Source organism: Amblyomma americanum, chromosome 7 (genome assembly GCF_052857255.1).
Source record: "Amblyomma americanum isolate KBUSLIRL-KWMA chromosome 7, ASM5285725v1, whole genome shotgun sequence".
Lineage (NCBI taxonomy): Eukaryota > Metazoa > Arthropoda > Arachnida > Ixodida > Ixodidae > Amblyomma > Amblyomma americanum.
In genome coordinates, this window is record NC_135503.1 from 51,744,905 (window position 1) to 51,769,864 (window position 24,960).

Genomic DNA, 24,960 nt, shown 5'->3' on the forward strand with positions numbered 1-24,960 from the left:
CCCCCCCCTTTTTTTACAAATTGATTCCTGTCTTTAAATGTGGGCTGAAGACGCCGGAGAAATCCGCCGGGTTCTTGAGCCTGGTAGGAGACAGGCGGCCATATAAACTAACGACTTCTCATGGTCGTTGCGGCGGAGTGGCTATGCGGCTGCGCTTAAAAGTGCATTATGGCCTACAGAATTCCCGAGACCGTATACTGCCCCCTCAACGAGAAGCGACTACGCGTAGGTGCAAATAGTCCTAGTACGAGCGGAGAATAAACACAGCATGGTTTGGTGTGCTACACTGCATTCACGCCTATACGTTTACTAGCAGGAACTCTTATGTCATAATTCAGGGGTGGCTGCACATACATTTGGTACCATTGTCTGTACATGCCAAGCCCGTTGAGCCATTGGTGGCGAGGGCAGGGCACCAGTTTAGTGCGCTAGCATTTATATAACCATTCCTCACATTCAGCCATTGTGTGTTTGCTTTGTCTGAAGCCTGGTCTAGCGGCGGTGGGCAAGTTGCAACCTGCCCACCGGGTGGAACATGTGCTGGCGCACGCATTCGCGTTTGTACTAACTACGTAAATTGTCTAACTACTAATGTCTTTAGATGCCAAGCGGAACGAAAAAGAATCTTGAATAAGATTGGAACTTTGCTCGTACCTGATATGCACCACAACTGTGAGTCCAAGGGTTCGTCGTTAACGGAAATTGAAGACTCGATGGATGCCTAATACCTCGCAGGTCGTCATGTAGCATCAGTCGTCACAAAACGTGTCGGAACGTGAGGTCCTTTATAATATATGTCGCTAAATAAATGTCGTAATGGTAGGAACGACCCGGAGATTAACCAGTTGTTGATGAAGTTAACCTCATTGTCACTGTGGTTAATCGAATTGGTAGATTAATCAAATCGAGAAAAATTAACCAAATCTGTGCTTATGACCGCGCCCATGTGGTTGTGGTTTTCCTGTACTCAACTAAACTGCAACATGGCCACTATTTACAACGGACGAAAACCGTTGAGAATCAAGTTATTTATACTGTAGTGACACGTTGAATCATGCAGCAGTAGAAATAGATGCACGCATACGGGAGCGAACGGGACCAGCTCTGGAATTCAGCGCGTTTGTCGTGTACTGCCATTCCGTTCTGCCAAGTAACTTCCTTGTGCCGGAGCGGCGACCAACAGTGCTTATTCATTTGTATGCTTCGTGCGATCAACCGCACGCAACATGCAACTTATTCAGTGTACGTGCAGTGACTGAATATACTGCACATTATGGCGCCGTCCTGCAAATGAATTATATGCGTATTGTGTCTCCATTTAATGTACATCTGTGTATTTGGCCCAGAGAATCAAATCAAGTCAAATTTATTTTCTACATTCCTACAATATTGATGGCCTCCCTGGCAAAAAGCTGTCAGTAACTCAGTATACAGCTTCACTAGGCCAAGAAGCCCTTTTAGAAGCGGCGACGTCACATACACAGTACAATGCACTATAAACAAAACGATAATAGTAGTTCAATGGGTTTTACTCTTAGATTCAAGTGAAAAAGGCAAACAATGTAATGCATGCACTTCGCATATTCATCAACATGATTTATGAGGAAATAGCAAGGAAAGAAAGCGAATGAATATTATGAAAACTTCGCTACGAACAAATGACACTAGTACTAAAAGGGTTTTACATTGAGATCAGCGTGAAAAGGCAAACAGTAAAACACATGCGGGTTCGAACCCGACCGCGGCGGCTGCGTTTTTATGGAGGCAGAACGCTAAGGAGCCCGTGTGCTGTGCGATGTCAGTGCACGTTAAAGATCCCCAGGTGGTCGAAATTATTCCGGAGCCCTCCACTACGGCACCTCTCTCTTCCTTTCTTCTTTCACTCCCTCCTTTATCCGTTCCCTTACGGCGCGGTTCGGGTGTCCAACGATATATGAGACAGATACTGCGCCATTTCCTTTTCTCAAAAACCAGTTATTATTATTATTATTATTATTATTATTATTATTATTATTATTATTATTATTATTATTATTATTATTATTATTATTATTATTATAACACATGCACTTTACAAACTCATTAACAAAATTTCCGTGGCAAAAGCAAAAAGAAAGTAAATATTAGGCAACCCGCTCAGCAACAAATATTTCACGTAATACCGTACGAATTACGTCAATGAAACCAGATAAACGTGTCTTCAGCCTATTCAGAAGAAATGGTAAATTGTACGTTAACGCTTGCAGGAGGTGGTCTGTGCGCGGCCACGGCACGAACCACTCCTTTGATGACCTGGTTGGATTTGTGTCTTTTCAATGTAAAAGTACACAATTTCTTCGCGAACTCCTCAGAACATACGCTTTAAAGTGCCTTTGGTATGAAGTGCAACAGACCACAATTGTAAAGCTGTTTCGCACTAACTTGCATTGGGCAAACAGTTCATGACTGTGCCGATATTATGAACCATTAGCAAAGCAGCGGACAGTTTATTTATCGGGCCTGTGTAGTACAGTTACGTTTTTTTTTAGTAGTCGTAGCCAAAATTAACATGCTATAGTTAACTGGGACAAACGAGGGAGCGACAGACTTCAAGTTGAAAGTTTGTTGAAAAATGTCTCGAGATTGATGTAGTAAGCCAACAGCGAAACATAGATTTTTGTGCAATTGCTGAATATGCGCATCCCAGCTCTCACGCTGCGAGAGTACCACCTCTAACACCTTGTGTTCTACTATATCGATGGGAGAGATGCCTAAGCGTAGCACGCCATTCAGGCTAACATGTTCATTCTCTCTCTCACTCTCTCTTTTTTTAGCGAACAGTGTAGCTTTTGGATATTTTAGGGTTTATTCTCAGAGTTCTTGCTTAGTTTGAAGCGGGAAAGATTTAATGTTGTCAATAAGATCTAAAGAAGCGCGATCTGGGCATGCCGAGAATATGAAGTTAAGGGGCTAGATCAGGGGGCATTAATCCCTCACTTTTTTTTGCTTTATTTTACCAAAAAAATGAGGAAATGAGGTTGGAACTGCAACTATAAGGAAAATGTAATAAAGGCTACTGCTTGTCAAGTCACTAGAATTTAGCAACATAGTTACAAAAAAAACTAATTGCGGGTTTTTACAGCCCAGTGTCGAGGGAGTGGCCCACCGTAGTCACTGAAGGGTGGCGGTTTAACTTCGAGCACCTGGCGTTCGTTAGCGGGCACCTAATATACGGGCTCTTCTGCATTTTACCTTTATCGAAACGCAGCTACCGCGACAGAATTCGAACCCGCAGCTTCGTGCTCGGCAGCTAGCAGGCGGGATTTGACCACCGCGGCTGGTCACCGCAAACATTTCATTTCGTCGATGTGAATTTCATGCAGCAATTCTTGCTGAGTAATAATCCCTCGCGCCCGCTAAGTTTCAAGCGGGAAGATTTGGCATTTCGCGGTTTGCATTCCGCTACCGCGCGCTCATTGGCTGCGTGTGGCCCGGGGAACGACGGGTGCGTCACGGAATCGCGACGAGTGATGAGTGTGACGGATGCGGTGCAGTGGAAACACTAGAGCACCTGCTCCTTCGCTGTGCCGCGTTCGCCGATGCTCGTCGCGATATGCTTGCGGCCTATAGGGCGGTGGGCATACTACCAGACTCCTTCAAGACGCTATTGCGGCCGCAGGGCAGTGCGCGCGCTCGTGAGCGAAGCTTGGTGAGCCTCTGTGCATTCCTCGCACAGACGGGCCTGACGTCCCGTCTGTTTTGCGCCAGGTAGTTACACGCAGTGACCGAACGCTCCGCGTGCGCTACCTCGGACGATTAGCAGCTGGGCGCCGCACCCCAGCTGTTGTGTGCAAAGTGTTGTTCACGTGTGTTTTTCTTTTCTTTATTGACACTGTACGCGTAACTTGGACAAATGAATTATGTAAATAGGATGTTTGTCATCTCTCCCCCTATCCTTTCTTAGTGTCCCCTCACCTCTTTCATTTCACTTCTTCAAACTACCTGCTATCGTTTATTTCTGCAGCCCCAACTCAGGTGCCGGCGCCGTATGATGGCAGATGCCGTGGTTAGCAAAAATCGTTTACCTTCCTTTTTTGCTATTATTTTTGAATTAAAAACTTACTACTTCCGCTACCGTGAACAGCTTACGCGGTGTCCCAGCTGCGTCTGCGCAGTGGCAGTGTGAACCTCGAGTTCATCTGCGCATGCGCTTATGCTGAAGCGTATCGAGGTAGCGGGACGCCGATCGCCCTATACCTATTATCATTCTTGCAGGACACGCCATACCATTTTTGGCGCTGCTGACCAGCTGAGTGCTTGACTTTAATTCACTGTAATCGTATCTGCTATCACTTGAGGAGTTGTGCCCAGTCCGGCGATGCCGTGCTCCCATTTTCTGCGTGCGTGTAGTCGCACTGCGAACATACCCGCATCGTTTACAGCGCGACAGTTTTCGATGTCCTCTATACGTATGGCGCGGCATGCAGTCGAATTTATAAGCGCGCCCAGGCGCATCGCATAAATGGAAGAAACTGCAAACGCGGACGCCTCTTCACCGCTTCACGCAACGCTTTCGGAAAACCGTCAGAAATAAAACGCTTGCTAAGCAGAATTAACGAAGCTCTTATTGGCAAGTTATCGCGGTGTCTTACCCTAAGACGGTCGCTCCGCTCCAGATGCATGACGGGGTAAAAAAACTAAAGAAAGTAATGCACTCTTTGCCTACAGCCGGCCGGGGATCGTGTATGCAGACCTTGAAGGCGTTGGCACGGTTGACATGAATGCCATCAGCAGCGTCTCGTGACAGCCACCTGCATTAAGTGCCAGGTTAGGAGTACGCGCAAACAGAGTCGGGCAAAGGTGATCAGCCTCCAGTCCGTCCTCCTTTTCATAGAATAATGCCGGTCGAGCAAAACCAATGGAAAGCGCTCTTTCCGCACTGACATTTCAGGGCGTCCGCGAGGCAAGGCGGAGCATTAGCGGCGGGGTGCATTCGCTCACGTAGGCGCAGCCATCGCCTATCATTAGTGGCGGCGTCCGGGGCCAGTGTGGGGCCGAGATCAACGAGATCAGTTCACGCACTTGTATACACACTGAAAGCATGAAGGCACTCGCGAATCATACCCTTATACCAGCTGACCCCGGCCCGTGTGCATATAGTCTCGCCGTAACATCGACGGTAAAACGGCAGGTCGCTGTCACGAGATGGCGCTGCCGGTACAGCTATAGACAGGCTATGGCGTGTTCCATGTCTATACATCTCGCATCTCTAGCTGTACCTCTGATGATTGGCAGTGTGCCGAAGAAACCGTTAGTTGGAGGCAGTACTCTTACAGGCGATGGTGCATCTTACTGAGCGCGCACTTGTACATGTCGAAAGACGGAGAAAAAGCTTAGATATCGGGGGATCAAGACGAATACAAAGGTCACCATAGGCGTGAGCAGAGGGGAAAAGAGGGGCAGTGACCCCCCAAGTAGGACTGGGCGAGGGGGCCACGAAATTTGTCCCCCATTGTTCTTTGCTACCCAGATGGCGTGAACAGGCGCTACCGTAAACATTGGACCCCACTTACGGAGAGGCCTGGGCACACCTATGATGGTGAATGCCATGCAGTGAACATGCAATGAATAGCTCATGCTATTCCTGCTATTTCCTGCTTAGGCGCATAGCCCAGGATGGGCTGTCGTGCTTTGTTTAAGAGCGATGAATACACAGTGCGCTTTTGTTGGCAAGGAATAGAAACTGAATGGAATCACTGGTACGTTTTGCGCATTGTAGAACGCCACTCATTTCACACGGGCTGCTGCACGAATGGCGGGAAAGTGAGCTATAAATATATGCGCACTTTTGGAACATCGCAGAACGTGCGCGGCATTGTCCACAGGCTGCCGTCCTCTTAAAAGCGTCTGTTGGTGTGCGTATGTACTTGTATCGCTACCGGTCCATGGACGAAATTTCGATTGGTCCGGAAAAAAATTTTCTCAGCCATAGCTGTATCAAGATGTGTCTCGAATTCCCTGTCATCGTCACGCTAAGGCGCCCGTGTGCTGTGCGAGGTCAGTGCACGTTAAAGATCCCCAGGTGGTCGAAATTATTCCGGAGCCCTCCACTACGGCACCTCTTTCTTCATTTGTTCTTTCACTCCCTCCTTTATCCCTTCCCTTACAGCGCGGTTCAGGTGTCAAACGATATATGAGAAAGATACTGCGCCCTTTCCCCCCAAAAAACAAATTATTATTATTATTATTATTATTATTATTATTATTATTATTATTATTATTATTATTATTATTATTATTATTATCACAGTACCACTCGCAGTAACAGTGCGTATGCTTAGTAAAAGTTCAATGATGCACCGCTCCTGAAATAAATATCCCTTTTTGACCTCGTCATACCTGAGCTGATTTATGTTCGTCAGCGTTAATAAAAACGTATTTCTAAATTCTAGGCGTTCCCATGAGCGGGCGCAAAAAAAAAAGATATGCAGCCGTATAGATCCAATAGTTATTTCACTGACTTTTCTACGTGATGTTTTATGGGTCACTATGCTTTCAGTAACATGCAACAACGTATTATGACGCATAATAAGCTAAATACATGCAAGGCAGGAAGCACATTTAAATAACAGAGAAAGCGCATTTATCCCTGCCGTTTGTTCCCCAAGGCGAGGTGGGAGAAATCTGGGCGTCTTCTCTTCCCTTTCCATTTTTGTTTTTGTAAACGTGGACAGCGGGGCCGAGCAATCGAGGCTGTCCTACATTCTCTACGCGCTACGGATAGAGAAAGTCCGGCACATAAACTCTTGCTGTGCGGAGACAACGGCTCGCGCACCACTCCATTCGATCCTGATCGATATCACTGGATTAGAAAACAAAAACAAAAAAGGGCTCTTACGAATGCAACATACTCTGCAATTCTGGACAACAGTACTTTTTAACCGGAAGTTGTTTGTGAACGCAGTTTTTCGCGCATAGTAAGACAGCACCATAACAATAAATACATCCGCGGATTTCCTCTCGGGACGCCTGCAGGTATCCGCTATACTGTGTGGAACGCACCCCATTGGTTTTCTGTGGGAGTCTTAACTACTCTGTTCGAACGCAGGGCAGACTTTAAAACCAAGCTTTTGCTATTCATCGGAATATCAGGCCATTCCCATCGATATGCTCGTAGGTTTCTGACAATAATCCACAGGTGTCTCATAATTAAATATGAGTGCCAAGAAAACTGAACTTGGCAGGACTTCGAGGAACTTAATAGACCCACAGTTTAGAGAGTAGTGCTCCGGTGAACCCAATCTTCGTCCGTGCCTTGCATTTTATTGCACTGAGCAAATTTCTTTTATATTTCTGTTAAAGTTGTACGCCTGATGTGGTGAAAAGGAGCATTTATTATCCATATGGCTTAGTTCATGCGTACATTACATAAAAATATACAGATATCAATTAATCCTTTTAGACAGCAGCCTTGGTCTAACTCGGCAATGAAATATCTTCGAGGTAAGTTCAATATGTTCTGTTCCTGACGGCGATGCGATTGCGGCAAACGAGGTGCTTCTTGACATATTGTTTTCTGTGTAATTTGTGCGCTTTTTTTTGCGCATAAAAGCACCACTTACCACAGTGCTTGCACGTCGGCCAAGACACCATTGACCCACGCCAGATAAAACCCCGCAAGCACCTACATTCCAGGTTGCGCTCAATTCCATTTCCTCACCTCAAGGTCACAAGCAGACTCCACACAACAATAGCACAAGGTTTCCCGCAGTGGCTGTCGGTCCTTCCGCGGTGAATTCGGTCTCAAGCGGCCATCAGACCGGCAGTTTATCGCCAAGTGGGAACAAAGGACACTTCCAACTTGCCACTTCTCTCGGAGCCTCCGTCTGTATCGACGCAGGCACTGCGCAAAATGCGGAAATGGCAGCACTCGATTTATTCTCTGACCGGGCCGTACCAACAACCGCGGTATGTAAAGGGGCCGATATTGAAAGCCTGGCGCCTCCACCCTCCCCCCCACCCTTAAAAAAAAAACCAGAAAAAGAAGAACAAGGAGAAAAAAGTAAAGAAAAGAAGAGAATAAACGCCCTGCGCACACTCTTGAAATAGCCTCGCGACGCAAATGTAGGCCCCGAAATCTGACGCCCTTTGCCGAAGCCGCTTTCGGGGGGTCGTTCGCACCTATAGTGCTTCCCCGTTATACTTTCATTCGTTTGGCTTTCAGCTTTCAATAAACGGGTTGTCGATCAATCTGCGCCGCGCGGCTCAGAAAATGATGCGGGCTATTTTTCGCTGGCGGCTTTTTCCTCGAAGGCATGGGGTGAAATGTTTCAACGGGTTTGACCATCAAGACAGAGGTAGAGAGAGAAAAAGAAAGTAAATGTTTGCAATGTCTGACCGAGGCCGGTGCACGATAGTCTGCCAATTTTGCCCGTTCACGTTCCTGGCGTGTCGGAAGAGAAAGCGGTCGGAGGATTAGTTTGTGGTGGCTCGCTTCCAGGCTTATGCGTCTCTTGCGTTGAGTTTAGGGGGTGTGAGGTTTGTGGGCAGAATTTACATCGCATCAGTGCCGGGGTCAGTGTTCGTTGTCTGGGTATACTTTCGGCACTAACTGGGCTGCTGTAATGCATAGTGGGGGCAGTATTCAGAGGGTGGTTTTTAATGTTCTGGTTAGGGCCATGAGAGAACCGCATTGGAGAGACCGACGTAGGGACTGACAGACATCAACTTTATCTATCTCACGAGTGCATTAAAGGTCGCCATCGTGACATTGAGCGCCGGCTTTAGTTATCAAAGTCATTGTGTCCCGCAGTGTACTTGAGCCTGTCACTGGACACGCTCGATTTAAAGCGTAGTTAACCTTGATAATTATGAGAGCAAATTTAAGCAAAGTACAAATAATCATTGCAAGGAGCACACCTTTAAATACTTAAAAGAAGCTAATGACAAAAAAAGTATGCCCATGTCACGGATCTACATGGTGACGTTCTTTTTTTAAAAGGTCTTTATAAAAGACATTCACCTTAGTCATGCTGGCGCGTTGTATTCGTAAGATTTATAATTTTTTCCTATTCGCCGCCATTAAGCAGCCAATTTTTTTCTAGCGATGGCGTGCCTTGATATATGCGGCTTTTCGCTGTTTCAACAAAAGTGAGCGTAGTTCCGTAGCATAAAACAACGACCCCAAACCTCACTGAAATTCTGGGCAAAGGCATTTTTGAGCGGGAAACTGTTTATGAACGCATTTTTTCGTATAACGTAAGATTTCACTACAACAATCAATATATCCGCAAGTCACCTGACGACAGTCCTGTATTTTTTTTCATTAACGTTTTTGAAGTCGTCAAAAGCCTTCCCCTTTGGTTTTCTATGGAAGTCTTAACTGTTCGATGCGATCGATGAAAAACCGTTGAAAGAAAAATTTTGCTAGATATCAGAAGAATGGACCATTACCGACAATATTTTCAAGTAGCGTACAATTTTCCCATTTTCAAAATTTTTGTCCGAGAATGCTAGACATGTAACTTCTGGTGATATCTTCCTGTTGTTTAAATGTTTCAAATAGGACAGAAATAGGAGTAAAGGTATTGAATGAAACATATTAAATTTAATCTTGCGTTTATTGCCAAACTACTGCTTGTGGCTTGCGTACTGACGAAATATTTTTTGAAAAAAAAAGGTACTCATTTCACCTGCTTCATTATCTTCAGATAGAACCCATTGCAATGAAATATTATGAGCCTAGTAGTTATAATTGTATGTACCGACTGGTTCTCTCAGACCCAAGACCTACCTGAAAATTCGTTATAGTGTATAGACCACATAGCGCACGAACCTGTGGTTATTATGTTCCGAAACATTTTACTTTGTTGTCGCCCTACGTTTTTCTTATGAGATATATATATAAACCGAAATACTGAAGCGAGCTTCCTATGATCGATCCCGTTTTCCTAAATGCTTTGCTCTTAGCAAACTGTAGCTGGCGTCTTCGATCATTGTAACTGTCTTTCCTTCAATAATTAGTTCTCAGCGCTCTCTGCTGCCCCCTCGCGGCGTACCCTTTAAGTCCCCGAGTCATTGGCCGGCCTCATATTACAAACATTAACAAACACGCAACAATGAGGAAATTCATTTCAATGCAATGCAGCTTAGAAGCATTTGTTTTTCTCGACAGAGGCCGCACGCACTGGATTCAAGTTATGGCACAATTAGGCCGAATCTAGCGCAGGACTATCCGGTCCTTACTCTAAATCTGGTGTACTACCTAGGGAGAGTTCAACGACCTGCGTATGTAGTTGTCAAGCCGGCAGTGCCTGAACGAAGAAAGACAGTACAACACTTCGTTTTCTACCGCGCCGCCATGTACTCCCGCTCACTTACACTCTTGAGCAAACTGCGGCCACGGTTGGCTGGACGGTGCTCTCGGATCGAAGCGTAAAAACCATCGTTTCCTTGTTAAGGTTGTTGTACGCACTGCAATCTAGAGTCGCGGAAGTGAAATGCTCACTCTCAAAACAGCGCCGCACCCGCGAAGCGCCCAGCACTCGCACGCGCTCTCCCCTTAAACAGCCGCTCGTTCTCTCCTCGCTTTCCGGGTTCATCTATTCTGGGCGCCTACTCGGACACTCGGCAGTGGCGCCACGATAGGCCACTTTAAAGCCGCCCACTGCCATTGTTTCTTCCCCCTTTCTTTCTTTCTTTCTTTCTTTCTTTCTTTCTTTCTTTCTTTCTTTCTTTCTTTCTTTGAGACGAGCACCGACTGCGTGTGGACGACGCGAAGTGGCTGTAGCCGGACGATCTGACAGAAGCGGATTAGGCCGCTCGGAAGAGGCGCCCGCGCTCAAGGAGGGTCACGTGACCTCTACTTCCGGCACAGGACTAGACTCAGCGGCTCTATAATCTCCCACTCTCTCCCTCTTTATTTTCCCCCCTCTCTCTCGGTGTGCCCCCGTGAGATGGCATCCCGCCTGCCAGTCGGGGGTCGTGACCCCCCGCGGCTTACGAGGCTGCACGCCCTGTCAGTGTTGCACGTCATTTTCTATATTGTTTCCGGAGTCGCCGTGCTAAATCTATCGACCGCCGCTGCCGGAGAAACAATCCTGCTTATCCTTGATGTGAGTGGCCACGCGGCTACGCTGCTAGCGACATCGCAATCGCTGCGGGGTTCGCCGACGCGCTGAAAGCAAGTAGCAGCGCGGACTTTTGTTATTTGTTTAAAAGGCACAGGCAAAGTCGATTTAGTCCTAGGAAGTTTTCCGCCCCATATTATACGGCTACACAGGAAAGCTGGGCAGATATAGATCAACGCGACAAGAAAAATGCGAGTGCTTCACTGAGTGGATTGAATTGTTACAAGTATCTGTATCGTGAAGCACTTGGAGTGGTTCGAACCTCTGTAGGAATCCTTATGAGAGACACCTTGGCTGCTGGATAGCAACGCGTTGCTGCTGAACTGCTGCACATGTTTGCTTGTTTTTTTTTTTTCACTTTAGAACGACGCGTTAAAACGAGAAACTTGCAGGCAGTGTGCAGGGGTTGACTTGAAAGCTTCTTGGTGCTCTGTAAATATGTTACGGAGCAACAAATCGAGCGTCAACTCTTTGGTGCAGCGCGTGTTATCGTCGATCACCAATGGATAAAATGGAGCTTACAGTGCGCGAACGAGCGCCGGCTTTTGCACCACATTTAAGGGCTGCTCGAGAGCAAAGGATAAACAAAACAGGTACGAACAGGGCCACCGCAACATTTAATCTAGGAGGACAGGCACAACCGGATAACGAATGCACAAGCAGGCATTTCTCAGAAGCTAAAAGCAGCCTGTTCCCTTTTCTACGCTTCTCCCTTTGTGCATTAACATTACAAAATCATTTCCCCTTTTCCTACGCCCACAGTCATGCACAAAAAGTTTGCGAGATGCGGGTTCGAGAAAAACAAAATATTTCGGAACAGTCGGGCGGAACAGGCTTATAAAACGCATTGAATCATGAGGGGACATGCATGCTGCATCCACTGGAATAATACCAGTAGGCTGGCTAGAGAGGCCGCGCGGAAATCATTTTTTGTCTCGATGGATTCGCGCTCCGCAAACTTTTGTTCATGACTGTGCGGCATTAAAAACAAGCACGGTGTCTGGCTATCGTATTTGTCATACATGGACTTCAATTGATTTCAATGAACTTTTAACGTATGCCACAATGCTAGGGAATGCCTTAGCATTGCAATAGAAAGTCGTGGCATATAACAGGACGACTCCAACTTTCCACGCTAGAGTAACAAAAGAAGAAAAAAAACGAATTAATAGGCGACCAGCAAATATACTGCAGGCTTGGGCACTATATAGCTTAAACTCTCTTTGGTCCACCGATCTTCTGCAGCACACTAGTGAGCGAATGTGCACCTGTGCTTGCTACGCACAGGTGCATCTGTACTGTGCACGTGTGCACAGGCACACCTGTGCACTTTTGAAGTCGGTCAACGTCCTTTGCACAGCTAGCGTTACATAAAAAAAATAAAGAATGGCACGAACAGAATCTAAAGGAACCACGTACACACCAAATGTCACACATCCGCAGATGTGGCCTCGACTAAAGGTACTGGATCTAAACAATGTATTGTGCCACACCAACAGATTTTTTCAATAATACATGTGAATGTAAACTTAACGTCGTGTCCCGGCCACCTCCTCTGCATGATCAAACGCGTTATGTGATGCAGCTTCTAATAAAATGCGCGTTTGTACAACGCAGGGAGCATATATACTGCATACGTTCGCGGTTTTTGTTTGGAGGGGTATACACACACAAAATTTAAAGATCACTTAAGACGGCGAGTTGAGCTAGTTGGTACATACTGACTGTGAATAACGTGAAGCGCAGAGACAAGTCCGCTGTTCTTGCGCTGTTTTTCACAGTCAAAATTTAAATAGTTTACAAAGGAAATTAATTTGTTTCCTTTGAGCATTTAGGAACGCCTTCTATGGAGCGAGTTTCAGTCCCAGGCATTTCCTTTAAATAAAAAAAGGCCGTGCTAAAAACGTATTTCGAATATATTGTATTGATTTGTTGTTTATTTTGTCTTATTTTGTGCCTATGCTTAAATATCAGAATGAATCCTTTCTAAGTATGCTAGGGGTAAACTATGGACATCCTAACAAATGCGTCAAAAATAGAACTTTTTACCGCTTATTACATTTCTGACATAATTAAAAAAATACTAAATTCAGTTCGGCTTATTGGGCGTTAAGAAAAACGGTGGGCTTTACCACACGAGACGGACTTATGTTTCACGGAGAAACAGATCACAAGCGTTTCACATCCCTAATCTTGGAGAAAAATGCATCAGCAACCCTTCCGTGTCATTAAATGACAAGGAAATTGAATATCTTGACTTGCACGTGGCACAGGTTGTTTACCCTTTTGTCGGCTTTCTATTGTATTGTTGGCGTTCACAATACATTACCACTTTTCGTTCTTCAATAAACTCAGTTGTTAGCCAGCGCCTGTCTTACCTTTGTCCCGCCTTTGTTGCGCGTTTCACCCACCATAACTGCTTACCAACTCGCCCAAATCTCAGCTCTACCAAGGAGCCAGGTGCGGACGCATCTGAGACATTTGCACATGCTCTGTTGGCGGCTGGCGGTGGGGAGTTATGCTCTATGCTAGAATTGTCTATTAATTAGTCATACTGCACTCTGGTTTTGTGAGTTCGCTTTCTTCCTTACCACGCCTGTTAGGCTAAATAAAGCACCGACGAGTACGAACGTAGCCTGTGTACATAGCCCTTTAATGCAGCGTGACTCTGAAGGTTTGCGAGCTCTCGTTCCGAGAAGTCGCCCGAGATTCGTTTCGGACGGCAGCTCCGGGATCACCACCTGCATTGCCCGGTTCTCGGTCTGTAGGCGCACCCGTAGCTCCGGGATCACCACCTGCATTGCCCGGTTCTCGGTCTGTAGGCGCACCCGTAGCTGCGCAGGTATCGAGCGCCGCAGTTTCCGCCGCGTCGGCCGAATCGGTTGGCCGCTTCGTCTCCGCGGCGGTCTCTCGGATTTCCGGGCTGAGAGAGCTCCCTGCAGAAGCTGATGATTTCGGCTACTCGCCTGCTCGAGCCACCCCGACAGGACCTCACAGCCAGAAAATTGGCCCTGCAGTGGAAATACCTGCCACGAGAACAAAGATAGACAGACAAAAGAAACAGGTTACCTCCCGCTGTACTAGGGCAAAGGTGACACGAAATACACGATGGCCACATAAAAATTTCTGATTTTCTTCTCTTTTTCAATTCTGTAGCTCTGCCATAGTTAAGAGAAAAACTTCTAGACACGCTAGATGTTTTACTTATAAGGGTTTCTTACGCAGTGGTTTCAGTTTTAATTAGCACTTAAATTGTTTCAATGGAAAATATTCAAGCATAACAGGCCTCTTATATGAGTTCCCAAAAAAGAGTTATGCCTCGCTGCGCACTGCCATCTGTAGCCATCGGTGCCTGCAAATTCTTCTTATTTCTTATATTGTGAGAAATTCTGCGAGCGATTCAGCCCGACCATTGGCGTTTAATTTTCACGATCTCGAAGGAGCACCTCAAGTACTCCAGTATGGCGGCGTTACGAAAGACTCCATTTGAGGGCAACCTGGGTAGGATTGCTTTTGTTTTGAAATTTCACAATGAATTCACGCTTGTTTATCAATGATGGCAAAAGGTTGTGAGCCAGATTTTTTGCTTCTCGATGGCGTCAAGAAATAAACAACTTATAAAGAAGAAATGCCTGTCTGGAGTTTGAACACATATGGCGTAAATGTTTCGCAGAGGCGGTTGACACGCACGTCAGTGGTAACTTAAAATCAGTGTCGTGGCGATGAGGAGACTTACAGAGCGGATGAATGAACAAATCAGAATTATGCTAGAGTTAGCAGTTGGGATGCTGCTGGCGCAGAAAAAAAACGGTCGGCAAATTTTCTAGTCATTGTCGCTTTAATTTTAACAGGTCTAGTCCCAACGAAGGACACCTGTCCCACTACCTGCATATAACCATCTGCATATTACCATCTGCATATGACCATCTGCATATTACTAGCTGCATATTACCATCTGCATATTACCACCTGCATATAACCATCTGGATATAGCCATCTGCATATAACCATCTGCATATAACCATGTGCATATTACCATCTGCATATTACCACCTGCATATAACCATCTGCGTATAACCATCTGCATCAGTGACAAGGTTACGCGCATGCATCGCAGGTTCTAAGCATCGTAGTATTCCTATGCGACAAAGAAGGAACTTAAGCCCATTCGTACTTGTCGCATTTCCTGCAGTTGGCGCGGTTCATGGCGTGGAACTGGCGGAACATCTGGGCGGCGGCGCAGGCTCCGCTTCGACTCCTCAGCAGGCGACCCGCACGCCTGTAGACGCAGGCCGTGAAGCGTCCCCACTGCGCACCACCGCTGCGGCCTTCCCCGCACACCGCGCACAACAGCAGCACCAGCAGGAGCGGAAGCAGCAGCAGCGAAGGCCGCACCGGAAAGCGTCGAACTGCGAACGTTGAGTTGAGTCATGGATTAATGACCTCAAAACGTTCCAAAGAAACATTGGTGGGCCGTGAGGCAGGTCGCATCGAAGGACTCCATATCGGTTGCGGCCAGCCGAGTTTTTAACGCGATCACGTTGGAAACCACATGGGACCAAAATGCGTCGTCGGTAATAAAACTCGCCCTTTGAATAGAAGGAAGTGACGACACCGGACCGAAGCATTCTGATTGGCTGGGGAGAAGTGACGACACCAGACCAGAAGTGACATTTCTGGTAAAGGCATCAAAAATTGCCAATGATACTGAATGGCTAAGACTTAATGGCAATTAGGTGTCCCCAAAATATAAGTACAAGGGTGCTTTTGCATTTCGCCGCCACCGAAATGGGGCCGCCGCAGTCGGGATCTAATTCACGAACTCGCGCTAAGCATCCAGAAGCCTTATGCTTCGATCCACCTCAGCGGGTCAGAGAATATGGTCTAGGATTAAATTGCATGTGCGAGATACCTATACAGTAAAAAGATTTGCATCACTAATCGAATGACCCTGCCGAATTACCCATTTAACCCTTACTTTTAGCCCACGCTCACTATATATATATCTCTCCACGCTCCACACCCCCGGATTCCTTTCTGCTGAGTTGGCGTTTTTTTCTCACAGTTTTGCAGGTAAACAGGTTAATCATCTTTAGCAGCCATCCTGCCTGGACAAGAATCACCCTCCCCATCCTAACGCCCTTCCCACTCCACACCCTCCTCCCCCTCCCCGGACTTTCCTTCTCGGAGTGATGACCCTGTTTAAACCCCGCCAATGATGAACGCTTTGCCCAGGCGAAGACAAGCCCTGTTGTCGAAACGTTGGCGAGCACCCTGAGTGTTTTCCTTCCTTGTTCACTTTGTGATTATCCAGAACCATCTGACCAATCTCTCTCTACCTTTTACTTTTAGTTGGTTTGTTAAAAAAAGTGCGATACATCAAAATCATTAATTAATGCATGGATCCGTTAAATGGTCATAGGAGCAAGGCTCTTGCAGCTCCACAGGATGCAAGAATGTGTAGAGGTTTAAGATCCTCTAAGGATTTTCATTTCATTTCAACTTCTGTCATACAATGTACCAAACACTCACTGTCAACTCATAGCCAAAGGCTTGTGTGGGGTTCAAAAACAAAAATGCATGTAGGCAAAGACACAGCTCTCTTGTGAATTGGGAAAGTACCGCTATACCGGCGAAATGTCTAAATATATTCGATATTTCTAAATATCTTTCTAACAGCTTTCTAAATATCTAGCAGCTGTTCAGGTGTGCATCTGATGTCATGCGAAATGATTCTAACTTTCCGTGGAAATACCGTTCAACCTCGTTGCGACGAAGGCGAAGGGATTCCACGATTTCTTCATTATAGCTGTTGCTTTGCTACAGCTGCACGAGACCTTAGTTGCAACTGTCGCATGCCACTGTGTGTAACAAGGACCCTTAATGACTTGTACAGTGCCGGTGGGGCGATATTATTTTACGTTCATTAATTAACGTCTCAAATGATAAATGTGTATACCGAGGACAAAATAGATGTCATTTAACCTGCCACCTTTGTACAGTTGTGAACAATTTAGTGGCAACAAACTTTTTTCACAAAATGGAAATCTGATTAATTCTGCAATAAATTTGAGAATACGTCAAAAGCAGTTGTTAGAAAACAAACAAAAAAACCTCTTCTTGTCACACATAATTACGGACTAATCAATAAATGAATGCTCCAACTTTGTTCCCTGTCATACTGCTCACGAATGCACGTTGTGGGAGCCTTCAACACGCGCATCGAGCACCCACCACGTCACCGAATATACGTGCACCAACCGAATATATCAGCATTGACAATGCGCGCCTGTTCCTTCTGTTTCCAGCACAGGCTTCAACACCTAGATTAGGCGGCCCTGTGAAACTAATGCCGTAAAGAACCGGGAGAGGCATATTCAGAATAGTTAGTTCTTTCCTACGTGCAAAAGCCGCTGTAATAGAGGGCGCCCGGCAACAAGTTCATCGCAAGCACTTGTTGTGGTTGGCTTCGCCGCACAACTCACAATACGCAAAAAGAACTCTTCACCGCATGACTGAAATGTCTTGTGGAGAATGCGTATGCCAACTCAAAGGCTTTATTGGGGGCCGCCTTCTGGTTAACGGAAATTGTTTTGCAATTTCGTTTTCCGCTTCTTGGTGCCGTGAAACCAACGTGATGTTGACACCGTGAAGCACACCAAGCTCACTGCACAAAGGTTTCGACCATGCTACCAAGCTTCGAACATGTCCAGCTTTGTTGGGCAAACATAATAATAATAATTGGTTTTGGGGGGAAAGGAAATGGCGCAGGATCTGTCTCATATATGGTTGGACACCTGAACCGCGCCGCAAGGGAAGGGATAAAGGAGGGAGTGAAAGAGGAAAGGAAGAGAGAGGTGCCGTAGTGGAGGGCTCCGGAATAATTTCGACCACCTGAGGATCTTTAACGTGCACTGACATTTTGAAAATTGGAAAATTGTAAGCCACTGTTATGTAAATATTGAAGGTAATGGTTCATTATACTGATATGTAGCAAAATCTTTATTTTAAAGTGTGTTCATCGATTACATCGAACAGTTAAGACTGCCAAAGAAAACCAATGGAGAATGCTTTTGACGGTAGCCAAAAACGTGAATAGAAAAAAATATATAAGACTGCGGTCGGGTGATCTGCGGATATATTGATTGTTATAGCGAAATATTCATTGTATAAAGAAAAGACGCGGTCATAAACGGTTTCCCGCCAAAAAATGCTTTTATCCAAAATTTCTAGGTATGAAGAAGAGCGTTCTCGTAACGGGCCGTGTGCAGTGAGGTTGAAAAGCGGGAGAACTCCAATGACCTTGGTAACTCTGTCGAGGCGCAGCGGACAGTGCGTACCGAGCAGTGAGGCATAATTATTATCCCGCACGCGCGGAATAATTTTTCCTCATGTTTTGTGCGGTGATTGACAGCGCAAATTATGGCCAGTGACTTCAATGTGTCACATCGATTCGGTACAGAAGTGTTGAGCGCCGTTAGAAATAAACATACGCTGGGCGAAATTGCCAGTGAAGTTAACTGGAGGTTCTTTATGTCCAGTTGTAGGAAAATTTGATTTCGTAAAATCAAGATACCGAATGCATGGGCTTCCATGGGAGCTTCGGAGGGAAATGGGTTTTCTTTCGTTATATCTATTTTTTCGTTATAAAGCGCTTTGTTTCAGCGAGGTTTTGTTGAGCACTAGCTGCTTGACGTGCGCATATGTGGTTACCACTTCCGCTGTCACAATTTGGTAACTAAGTAAATTTTCTTTGCTTAACTGACTTGTTCTAGCGGCTCTATAGAGGCTGACATAAAATAAATAAAAGCGCTGAAAGTAGGGCCGTCATAAGTAAATACAGGAAGTGTTGCCCTACTTGACTTGCTTCTTCTTTACAGATTCATATGGATGAACATAGTAAACTCCTTATTGACAACTATAGTGACCTAGGCCCGGTAACCATTTTTATATCATTCAGGAGGCAAAAAAAAGCTTCACAGTTTTAAGAAACAAAAACTGCCATTTCCCCAAGAACTTTCCCTGCGTTAGATCCTAAAGGAAGCAAGCAGTTTCCCCGAGCAATAAGGTTTCTGAAACTTCCAACGTGTTGCCTCAAAGTCAAAAAACAGGTGCAAAAAAAAAAACGGCGTTTGGAACATGAGAGCGTTAAATTCCTACCTGTACAATAAACTCAACATACCTGCATACTTTGCCAATGTGCGCTCGGGCAGAAAAGTTTTCGCAGACATGTAATTCCAGTCTCGCCAAGTGGTAAGAACTATAACGCCCATAGATGTGTCACTGGTCCTCCCAAGATCGGTAAATAATAGCGGGGGTCAAAATGCATGCCCATGGTGACAATAACGGCTTTTGCAAAACATTGCCGTGGTAGGTAATTCGGCCTACCATGCTAATTTCTCGAGCACTTATGGCAAAGTTGAAATCGATGTAAACAGTTGCATCATGAAAGTTGGCATTTGGAAAGTTGGAGTGCAACAATTTGTGTTTAAAAGCAAAGTTAGAAGATAAACCAGTATGAACGGTTGCTGCAGAAAAGAAATGCAAAACATAGCCTAAAAAAGAGAAATGAAAACTGTATTTAGTGTTTTATTTTTTTGTTGCGTTCGAGCTTTACAACATACGTGCAATCATTTCTTTGGATTTCAGTGTAACTTGAGGGCTGGAGTGTGATCTTTTTCCGATTTGAGCCGGTAAATAAATTCGCCCTTGACCTGCCATCCCACCGGTGTGGCAGTCGTCGCAGGTTCAGGGCTAATGGGAATGACTGATTTTTGTTCAAGAACGAAGATTTTGGAAGGCTGTAGAACCTTCCATCGTAGTATGGGATCAATACTTTCAATAGCAATCAGTGGTAGCGCTGTTGGGGAGCAAATCGGTAAGCGATAACGTTTCACACTTGATCGCCATTCTTGTGTTGAAGTTTCCTGGTGGATGCCTTCTGGCTCTAGGACTAATTTATAGCTTGCCTTGGAATGCCTTAGCTTCATTGCCGCTTTGTTGCGCTGCCGATTGGGCTGCAGCCCTTATAAGAATGATCTATAGACAGTCTATAGACTTCTTATAGACTAATTGCCTTTCTATAGATATTTATGTTGTCTATTCATAGTCTATAGACTGTCTATAGATAAAAGTCTACTAAAAGTGTATGGCCATAAACCTACATATTGTCTATAGACTGTCTATAGGACTTGTATTGCCTATAGACTGTTCTCTAGGCTTTGTCTTTAGAGAGTCTAGTTACTTTACAGACAGCAGTCTATGAACAGTCTATAGACTGTCTAAAGAAATGTTTGTAAGGGATGTCGCGGGACATGTCTGCGAAATTACTTCCGCTACACGGACTGCAAGCAGAGATACCCGTTATTTGCTACATGACGGTGAGTATGCGAGCTACGCAGACGTGCAGTGGCAGCGGGTGATAATAATAATAATAATAATAATAATAATAATAATAATAATAATAATAATAATAATAATAATAATAATAATAATAATAATAATAATAATAATAATAATAATAATTGTTTTTTTGGGGAAAGGAAATGGCGCAGTATCTGTCTCATATATCGTTGGACACCTGAACCGCGCCGTAAGGGAAGGAATAAAGGAGGGACTGAAAGAAGAAAGGATGAATAGGTGCCGTAGTGGAGGGCTCCGGAATAATTTCGACCACCTGGGGATCTTTAACGTGCACTGACATCGCACAGCACACGGGCGCCTTAGCGTTTTTCCTCCATAAAAACGCAGCCGCCGCGGTCGGGTTCGAACCCGGGAACTCCGGATCAGTAGTCGAGCGCCATAGCCACTGAGCCACCGCGGCGGGTGCAGCGGGTGACCGCGAATTTCGTCGGGAAGCAGGCAACGAGCGCCGAGAAGGAAATCGACCACCCACAGAAAGGTATACCGGCAAAGAACTGGGAACAAGACACCGTTGTTACCTGTCATGGACGCTGTGAAAAGCGGTGACCTTTTGCGAAAAACTGTTGTATCGTCTTTTATAAGCAAGGACACATCGCTAATATGTGTAAGGTCGAGGTTGTAGACCGGGTAGATGACCAGGCAGCAGGCCTTGCTACTTCTCAAGCGAACAGTTGAGGTTAAAATTAAGAATAAAATTAATGTTGCATAGACAGTAAATTCGAATGAAATGTAGCATTATATGCAGACGCCGCGGTAACCATGAAGTCGCAAAAATACTTTGTCCACTACTTTTCGCATTTGGCGCTCAAAAACGAGAATTCGAATATCGGCGTTTGCGAAGCACGAACCTATGCAAGTACAAGAGTGAATATTTGCTTCGCTGTAGACTGTGCAGGCTTCCGGGCTTTAAGCACACAAATATTGTTCCGAACATCGATGCACGTATGACTCTGGCTCGACGTTGGAGGCAGCAAACCTGGGTCAATTATATGTACAATATGTTAAAACATATGTCGGATACAAACTTACGCATTTCGCTCGTTGCAAGGGTTTTCCGATGCACACGCTGATGATTCTAAAAATGTTACCTAGGGCACATACGTATATATACACAGAGGCAGGCCTCGCACCTGTTCTAAAAGAACAATGCAACGATTGACCGATCGCCCATGACATTCACGGATGTTCAGGAGCTGTTCTGCTGATTTCCAAAATGTACGTATGGTGAAAATCTGCACGGTGTGCTTATAGTACTGCCACCTGCTACTATCTGCAGTTAACCTCACACACTGGTTAGGCTATTCGTTTTTACTTTAACTAACATGTACGGATAAGTTGCTGTTTGACATTGGAACCGGTCACTTCTTTGTACAGAGAGAAAAAAATGCGCAAGAAGTTACCATATAATACCCAACGCAGCACTGCTAAGGCCCACAATACACAATACGATTTGCAGCACAGTACCACTGAAATGCTGACAGCGGATGGCAGAAAAGAGGAGAAGAAAACGCAGCCCATTTTAAACAATGAACAATCGTGATCAGAGGCACATAGAAGACAGTATGGAAGCAAACGATATATTCGGGCAGCATTGAATCCTGCGAACGTCATTAGCCCCACGCGTGGAAAGCAAGTAAAGAAAACATTTTCCTTGATGAGTGGTGTGAATAGGGAGAAATCGAGCACTTCGTACACTTACCAACAATGCTGCTGGTCTCGAGAAGAGTTTTCAGCCCAACAGCTGCTAGCTTTTGTAGTGCGCACTATGACCGTGGGGCTTATTGCTTAATAATAATAATAATTGGTTTTTTTGGGGAAAGGAAATGGAGCAGTATCTGTCTCATATATCTTTGGACACCTGAACTGCGCCGTAAGGGAAGGGATATAGGAGGGAGTGAAAGAAGAAAGGAAGAATAGGTGCCGTAGTGGAGGGCTCCGGAATAATTTCGACCACCTATTGCTTATTGCTTCTCAAGACAAGAAATGCCTCCTATTAAGGGCTGCATTTAACAAGAAAGCCAGTGTTTCAGGAACGCAACTGTATTCATGCCTGGATTTACATAATAAATCTGCGTCTACATGCAGAAAAGATTACAGATTTGCTTTGGTAAATTGGTCGACTGTCGCCAACATGTTCGCGAAACGCATTTCCAATGAGCTAACACTTTCCTTCCTTTAGAATTATGACGGAACTCCATCCGACCCGCCGTTCTGTCTGGTTCAAGCTGGAGCTGCCCACAACGCGCTTTGACGAATCTGACTTTCATGTAGTTATTTAATTGTTATACCTTTTTCTGGAAGTCGTATACTTTCGTAACAGACAACAACAGCAAGAACTGCTGGAGGTAGATAAGGTTAGTGTTACATTTGTTTACATGTAGACATTTTTTGCCGCACTTTCCCTTTAGCGACGTAGATACAGCCGGTAGCTTTGTGAAAATATGCGAACTCTATGGGTGTTTTATTTTCCTGCACGAAAATGGTGAAAATATTTTTGACGGTTGATGAAGTGAAATGCATTACCCGCACATCCAGGCTAGAAAAGTTATGGTCGTTCTTATTTACTTTTTGGTATTTCATTGGTTTGTCATTCGTCGCAGTTGTCATTTTTCGTGGTCGTTATTTCGAGTGGGAGTAACTGGTGTATAGGTACGCGCCATTCATCAAGGAAGTTTACATGAAGCATATGCATGCATTAAAAGAACTGAATAAATAAAGCTTACATCACTGCCTTGGTCTCAGTACTTCACATGCAGTCGATGTTTCAAATTATTAAATACAGATTTTTCTTTTAAGGGAACAGGGTAGACCCAACACCTCTCATGTATCTGAACTGACCTTTGGGACCAGCTTACTCAAGATCTACTTCGTTTAGAGCAGTGAGTCTGCTAAGCTTCTAATCAACTCATTGTGCTCTCTTTACTGAACAAGAATAATTGTTCATTACAAATTTGTTATCTTTGTTTATTTTGTGCTGGACCATTCAAGTATTTAAGCCGAAACGGGCAATAAACATAATGTAAAACGAAAATTTTTGCATTAGTTTCTATAGCCTTACTTCACTATACTCTCCTTTTCGTTTGTTGCAAAATATTGATGTTTTGATACAAATGCCTTGGAAGTGAAAAATGACGTTCATTGCAACATTGCAACCAACAGATGTATACTGATGTAGGATTTCAATATAGCTGGCAGCCAGGTGCTCATCTTTTCGATCAATATTTCTGTCGCTTAATTGCTCCCTACATTTCCTGGCCTCTTTTGTGATCAGGTGTGTAGTGCTTTCCGCAAAGGAAAGTCATCGCCGGTCAGCCTCGAACAGTCATTGCACCGTGTACCGTACTGCAGAACTATCAAATGAATGAAAACGCTTGCTCCGACAATTGTTCCATCATTAAAAGTGGGCAAAACATCATTCACCCTGGATTTTTTCGGCATCTGAAGACCAATAAGCACATCCTCCGCGGAACGCTTCCAAGCAAAACTTCTGAAGACACATTTGCGTCTTGGGTCTCCCCATGGAGGAGGGTCTTTGTGTTCCTAAGCCAGTGTATAGGCACTGTCCGTAAGTCGCCCCTGTCTCACCTTTGTGTGCAGCCGAAAGGGAGAGTTTTAAAGAATAAGAACTCGCAGTAGACACTAGCCAACATTTGGATGTTAATAATTCGTTGTTGGGGAAAGGAAATGGCGCAGAATCTATCTCATATATCGTTGGACACCTGAACCGCGCCGTAAGGGAAGGGGTAAAGGAGAGACTGAGAGAAGAAATGAAGAAATAGGTGCCATAGTGGAGGGTTTCGGAATAATTTCGACCACCTGGGGATTTTTAACGTGCACTAACATCACACAGCACACGGGCGCCTTTTGCGTTTCGCCTCCATCGAAATGCGGCCAACCGGCAACGCGAGGAAGTCAACACCATGATGGTCAACATAGGCTAAATAGCACAAAATCAATGCTTCTAGTAATTCTAAGTAATTACTTAAGTTCGCTTAAGTAATTTGCTTAAGTAATACGAAAAAATGTCGTACTCGAGCCCAATAGGCGAAAAATAATCGATATTACTCGAAAAGACGCACGAAATCAGTGTAATAGTGAGCGACACGTTTCAGGCAAATTGCATAGCGTCTAGAACAAAACTGCCTAAAAACGAAATGCTATGAAGTTTTTTTGTTGTTGCCAGATAAACACTAACAATCCCTCTAAGACTTAAAAAAAATCAGTGTACCTGCTTTGTTTTGTTTTTCGACGTGGTAGAGCTACTCATCGCACTTAGATGTAAAATGGGGCATACATGGTTTGTGATCAGCCAGGTTTCAAAAAATGCACTGTTTCGTGTTAAAAATATTGCTCGCGCGCGACTGGGACATTGAACAGAGTTCAGGAAAAGGTGGAAATTTGATATCGCGAAAAACGAAAAATCTATTTA

General features: G+C 45.0%; 1 protein-coding gene across 1 annotated transcript; it reads right to left on the minus strand.

Moving 5' to 3' along the window:
• Positions 1–13,742: 13,742 nt before the first annotated feature.
• On the minus strand, positions 13,743–21,684 carry LOC144097108 (serum amyloid A protein-like). The gene is made up of 3 exons (XM_077629893.1): positions 21,561–21,684; positions 15,283–15,517; positions 13,743–14,134 (listed from the first exon to the last, which is right to left on the minus strand). The coding sequence occupies exons 1-3, from the start codon at positions 21,562–21,564 to the stop codon at positions 13,897–13,899; spliced, it is 477 nt and encodes a 158-aa protein (XP_077486019.1). The 5' UTR covers positions 21,565–21,684; the 3' UTR covers positions 13,743–13,896.
• Positions 21,685–24,960: the final 3,276 nt, after the last annotated feature.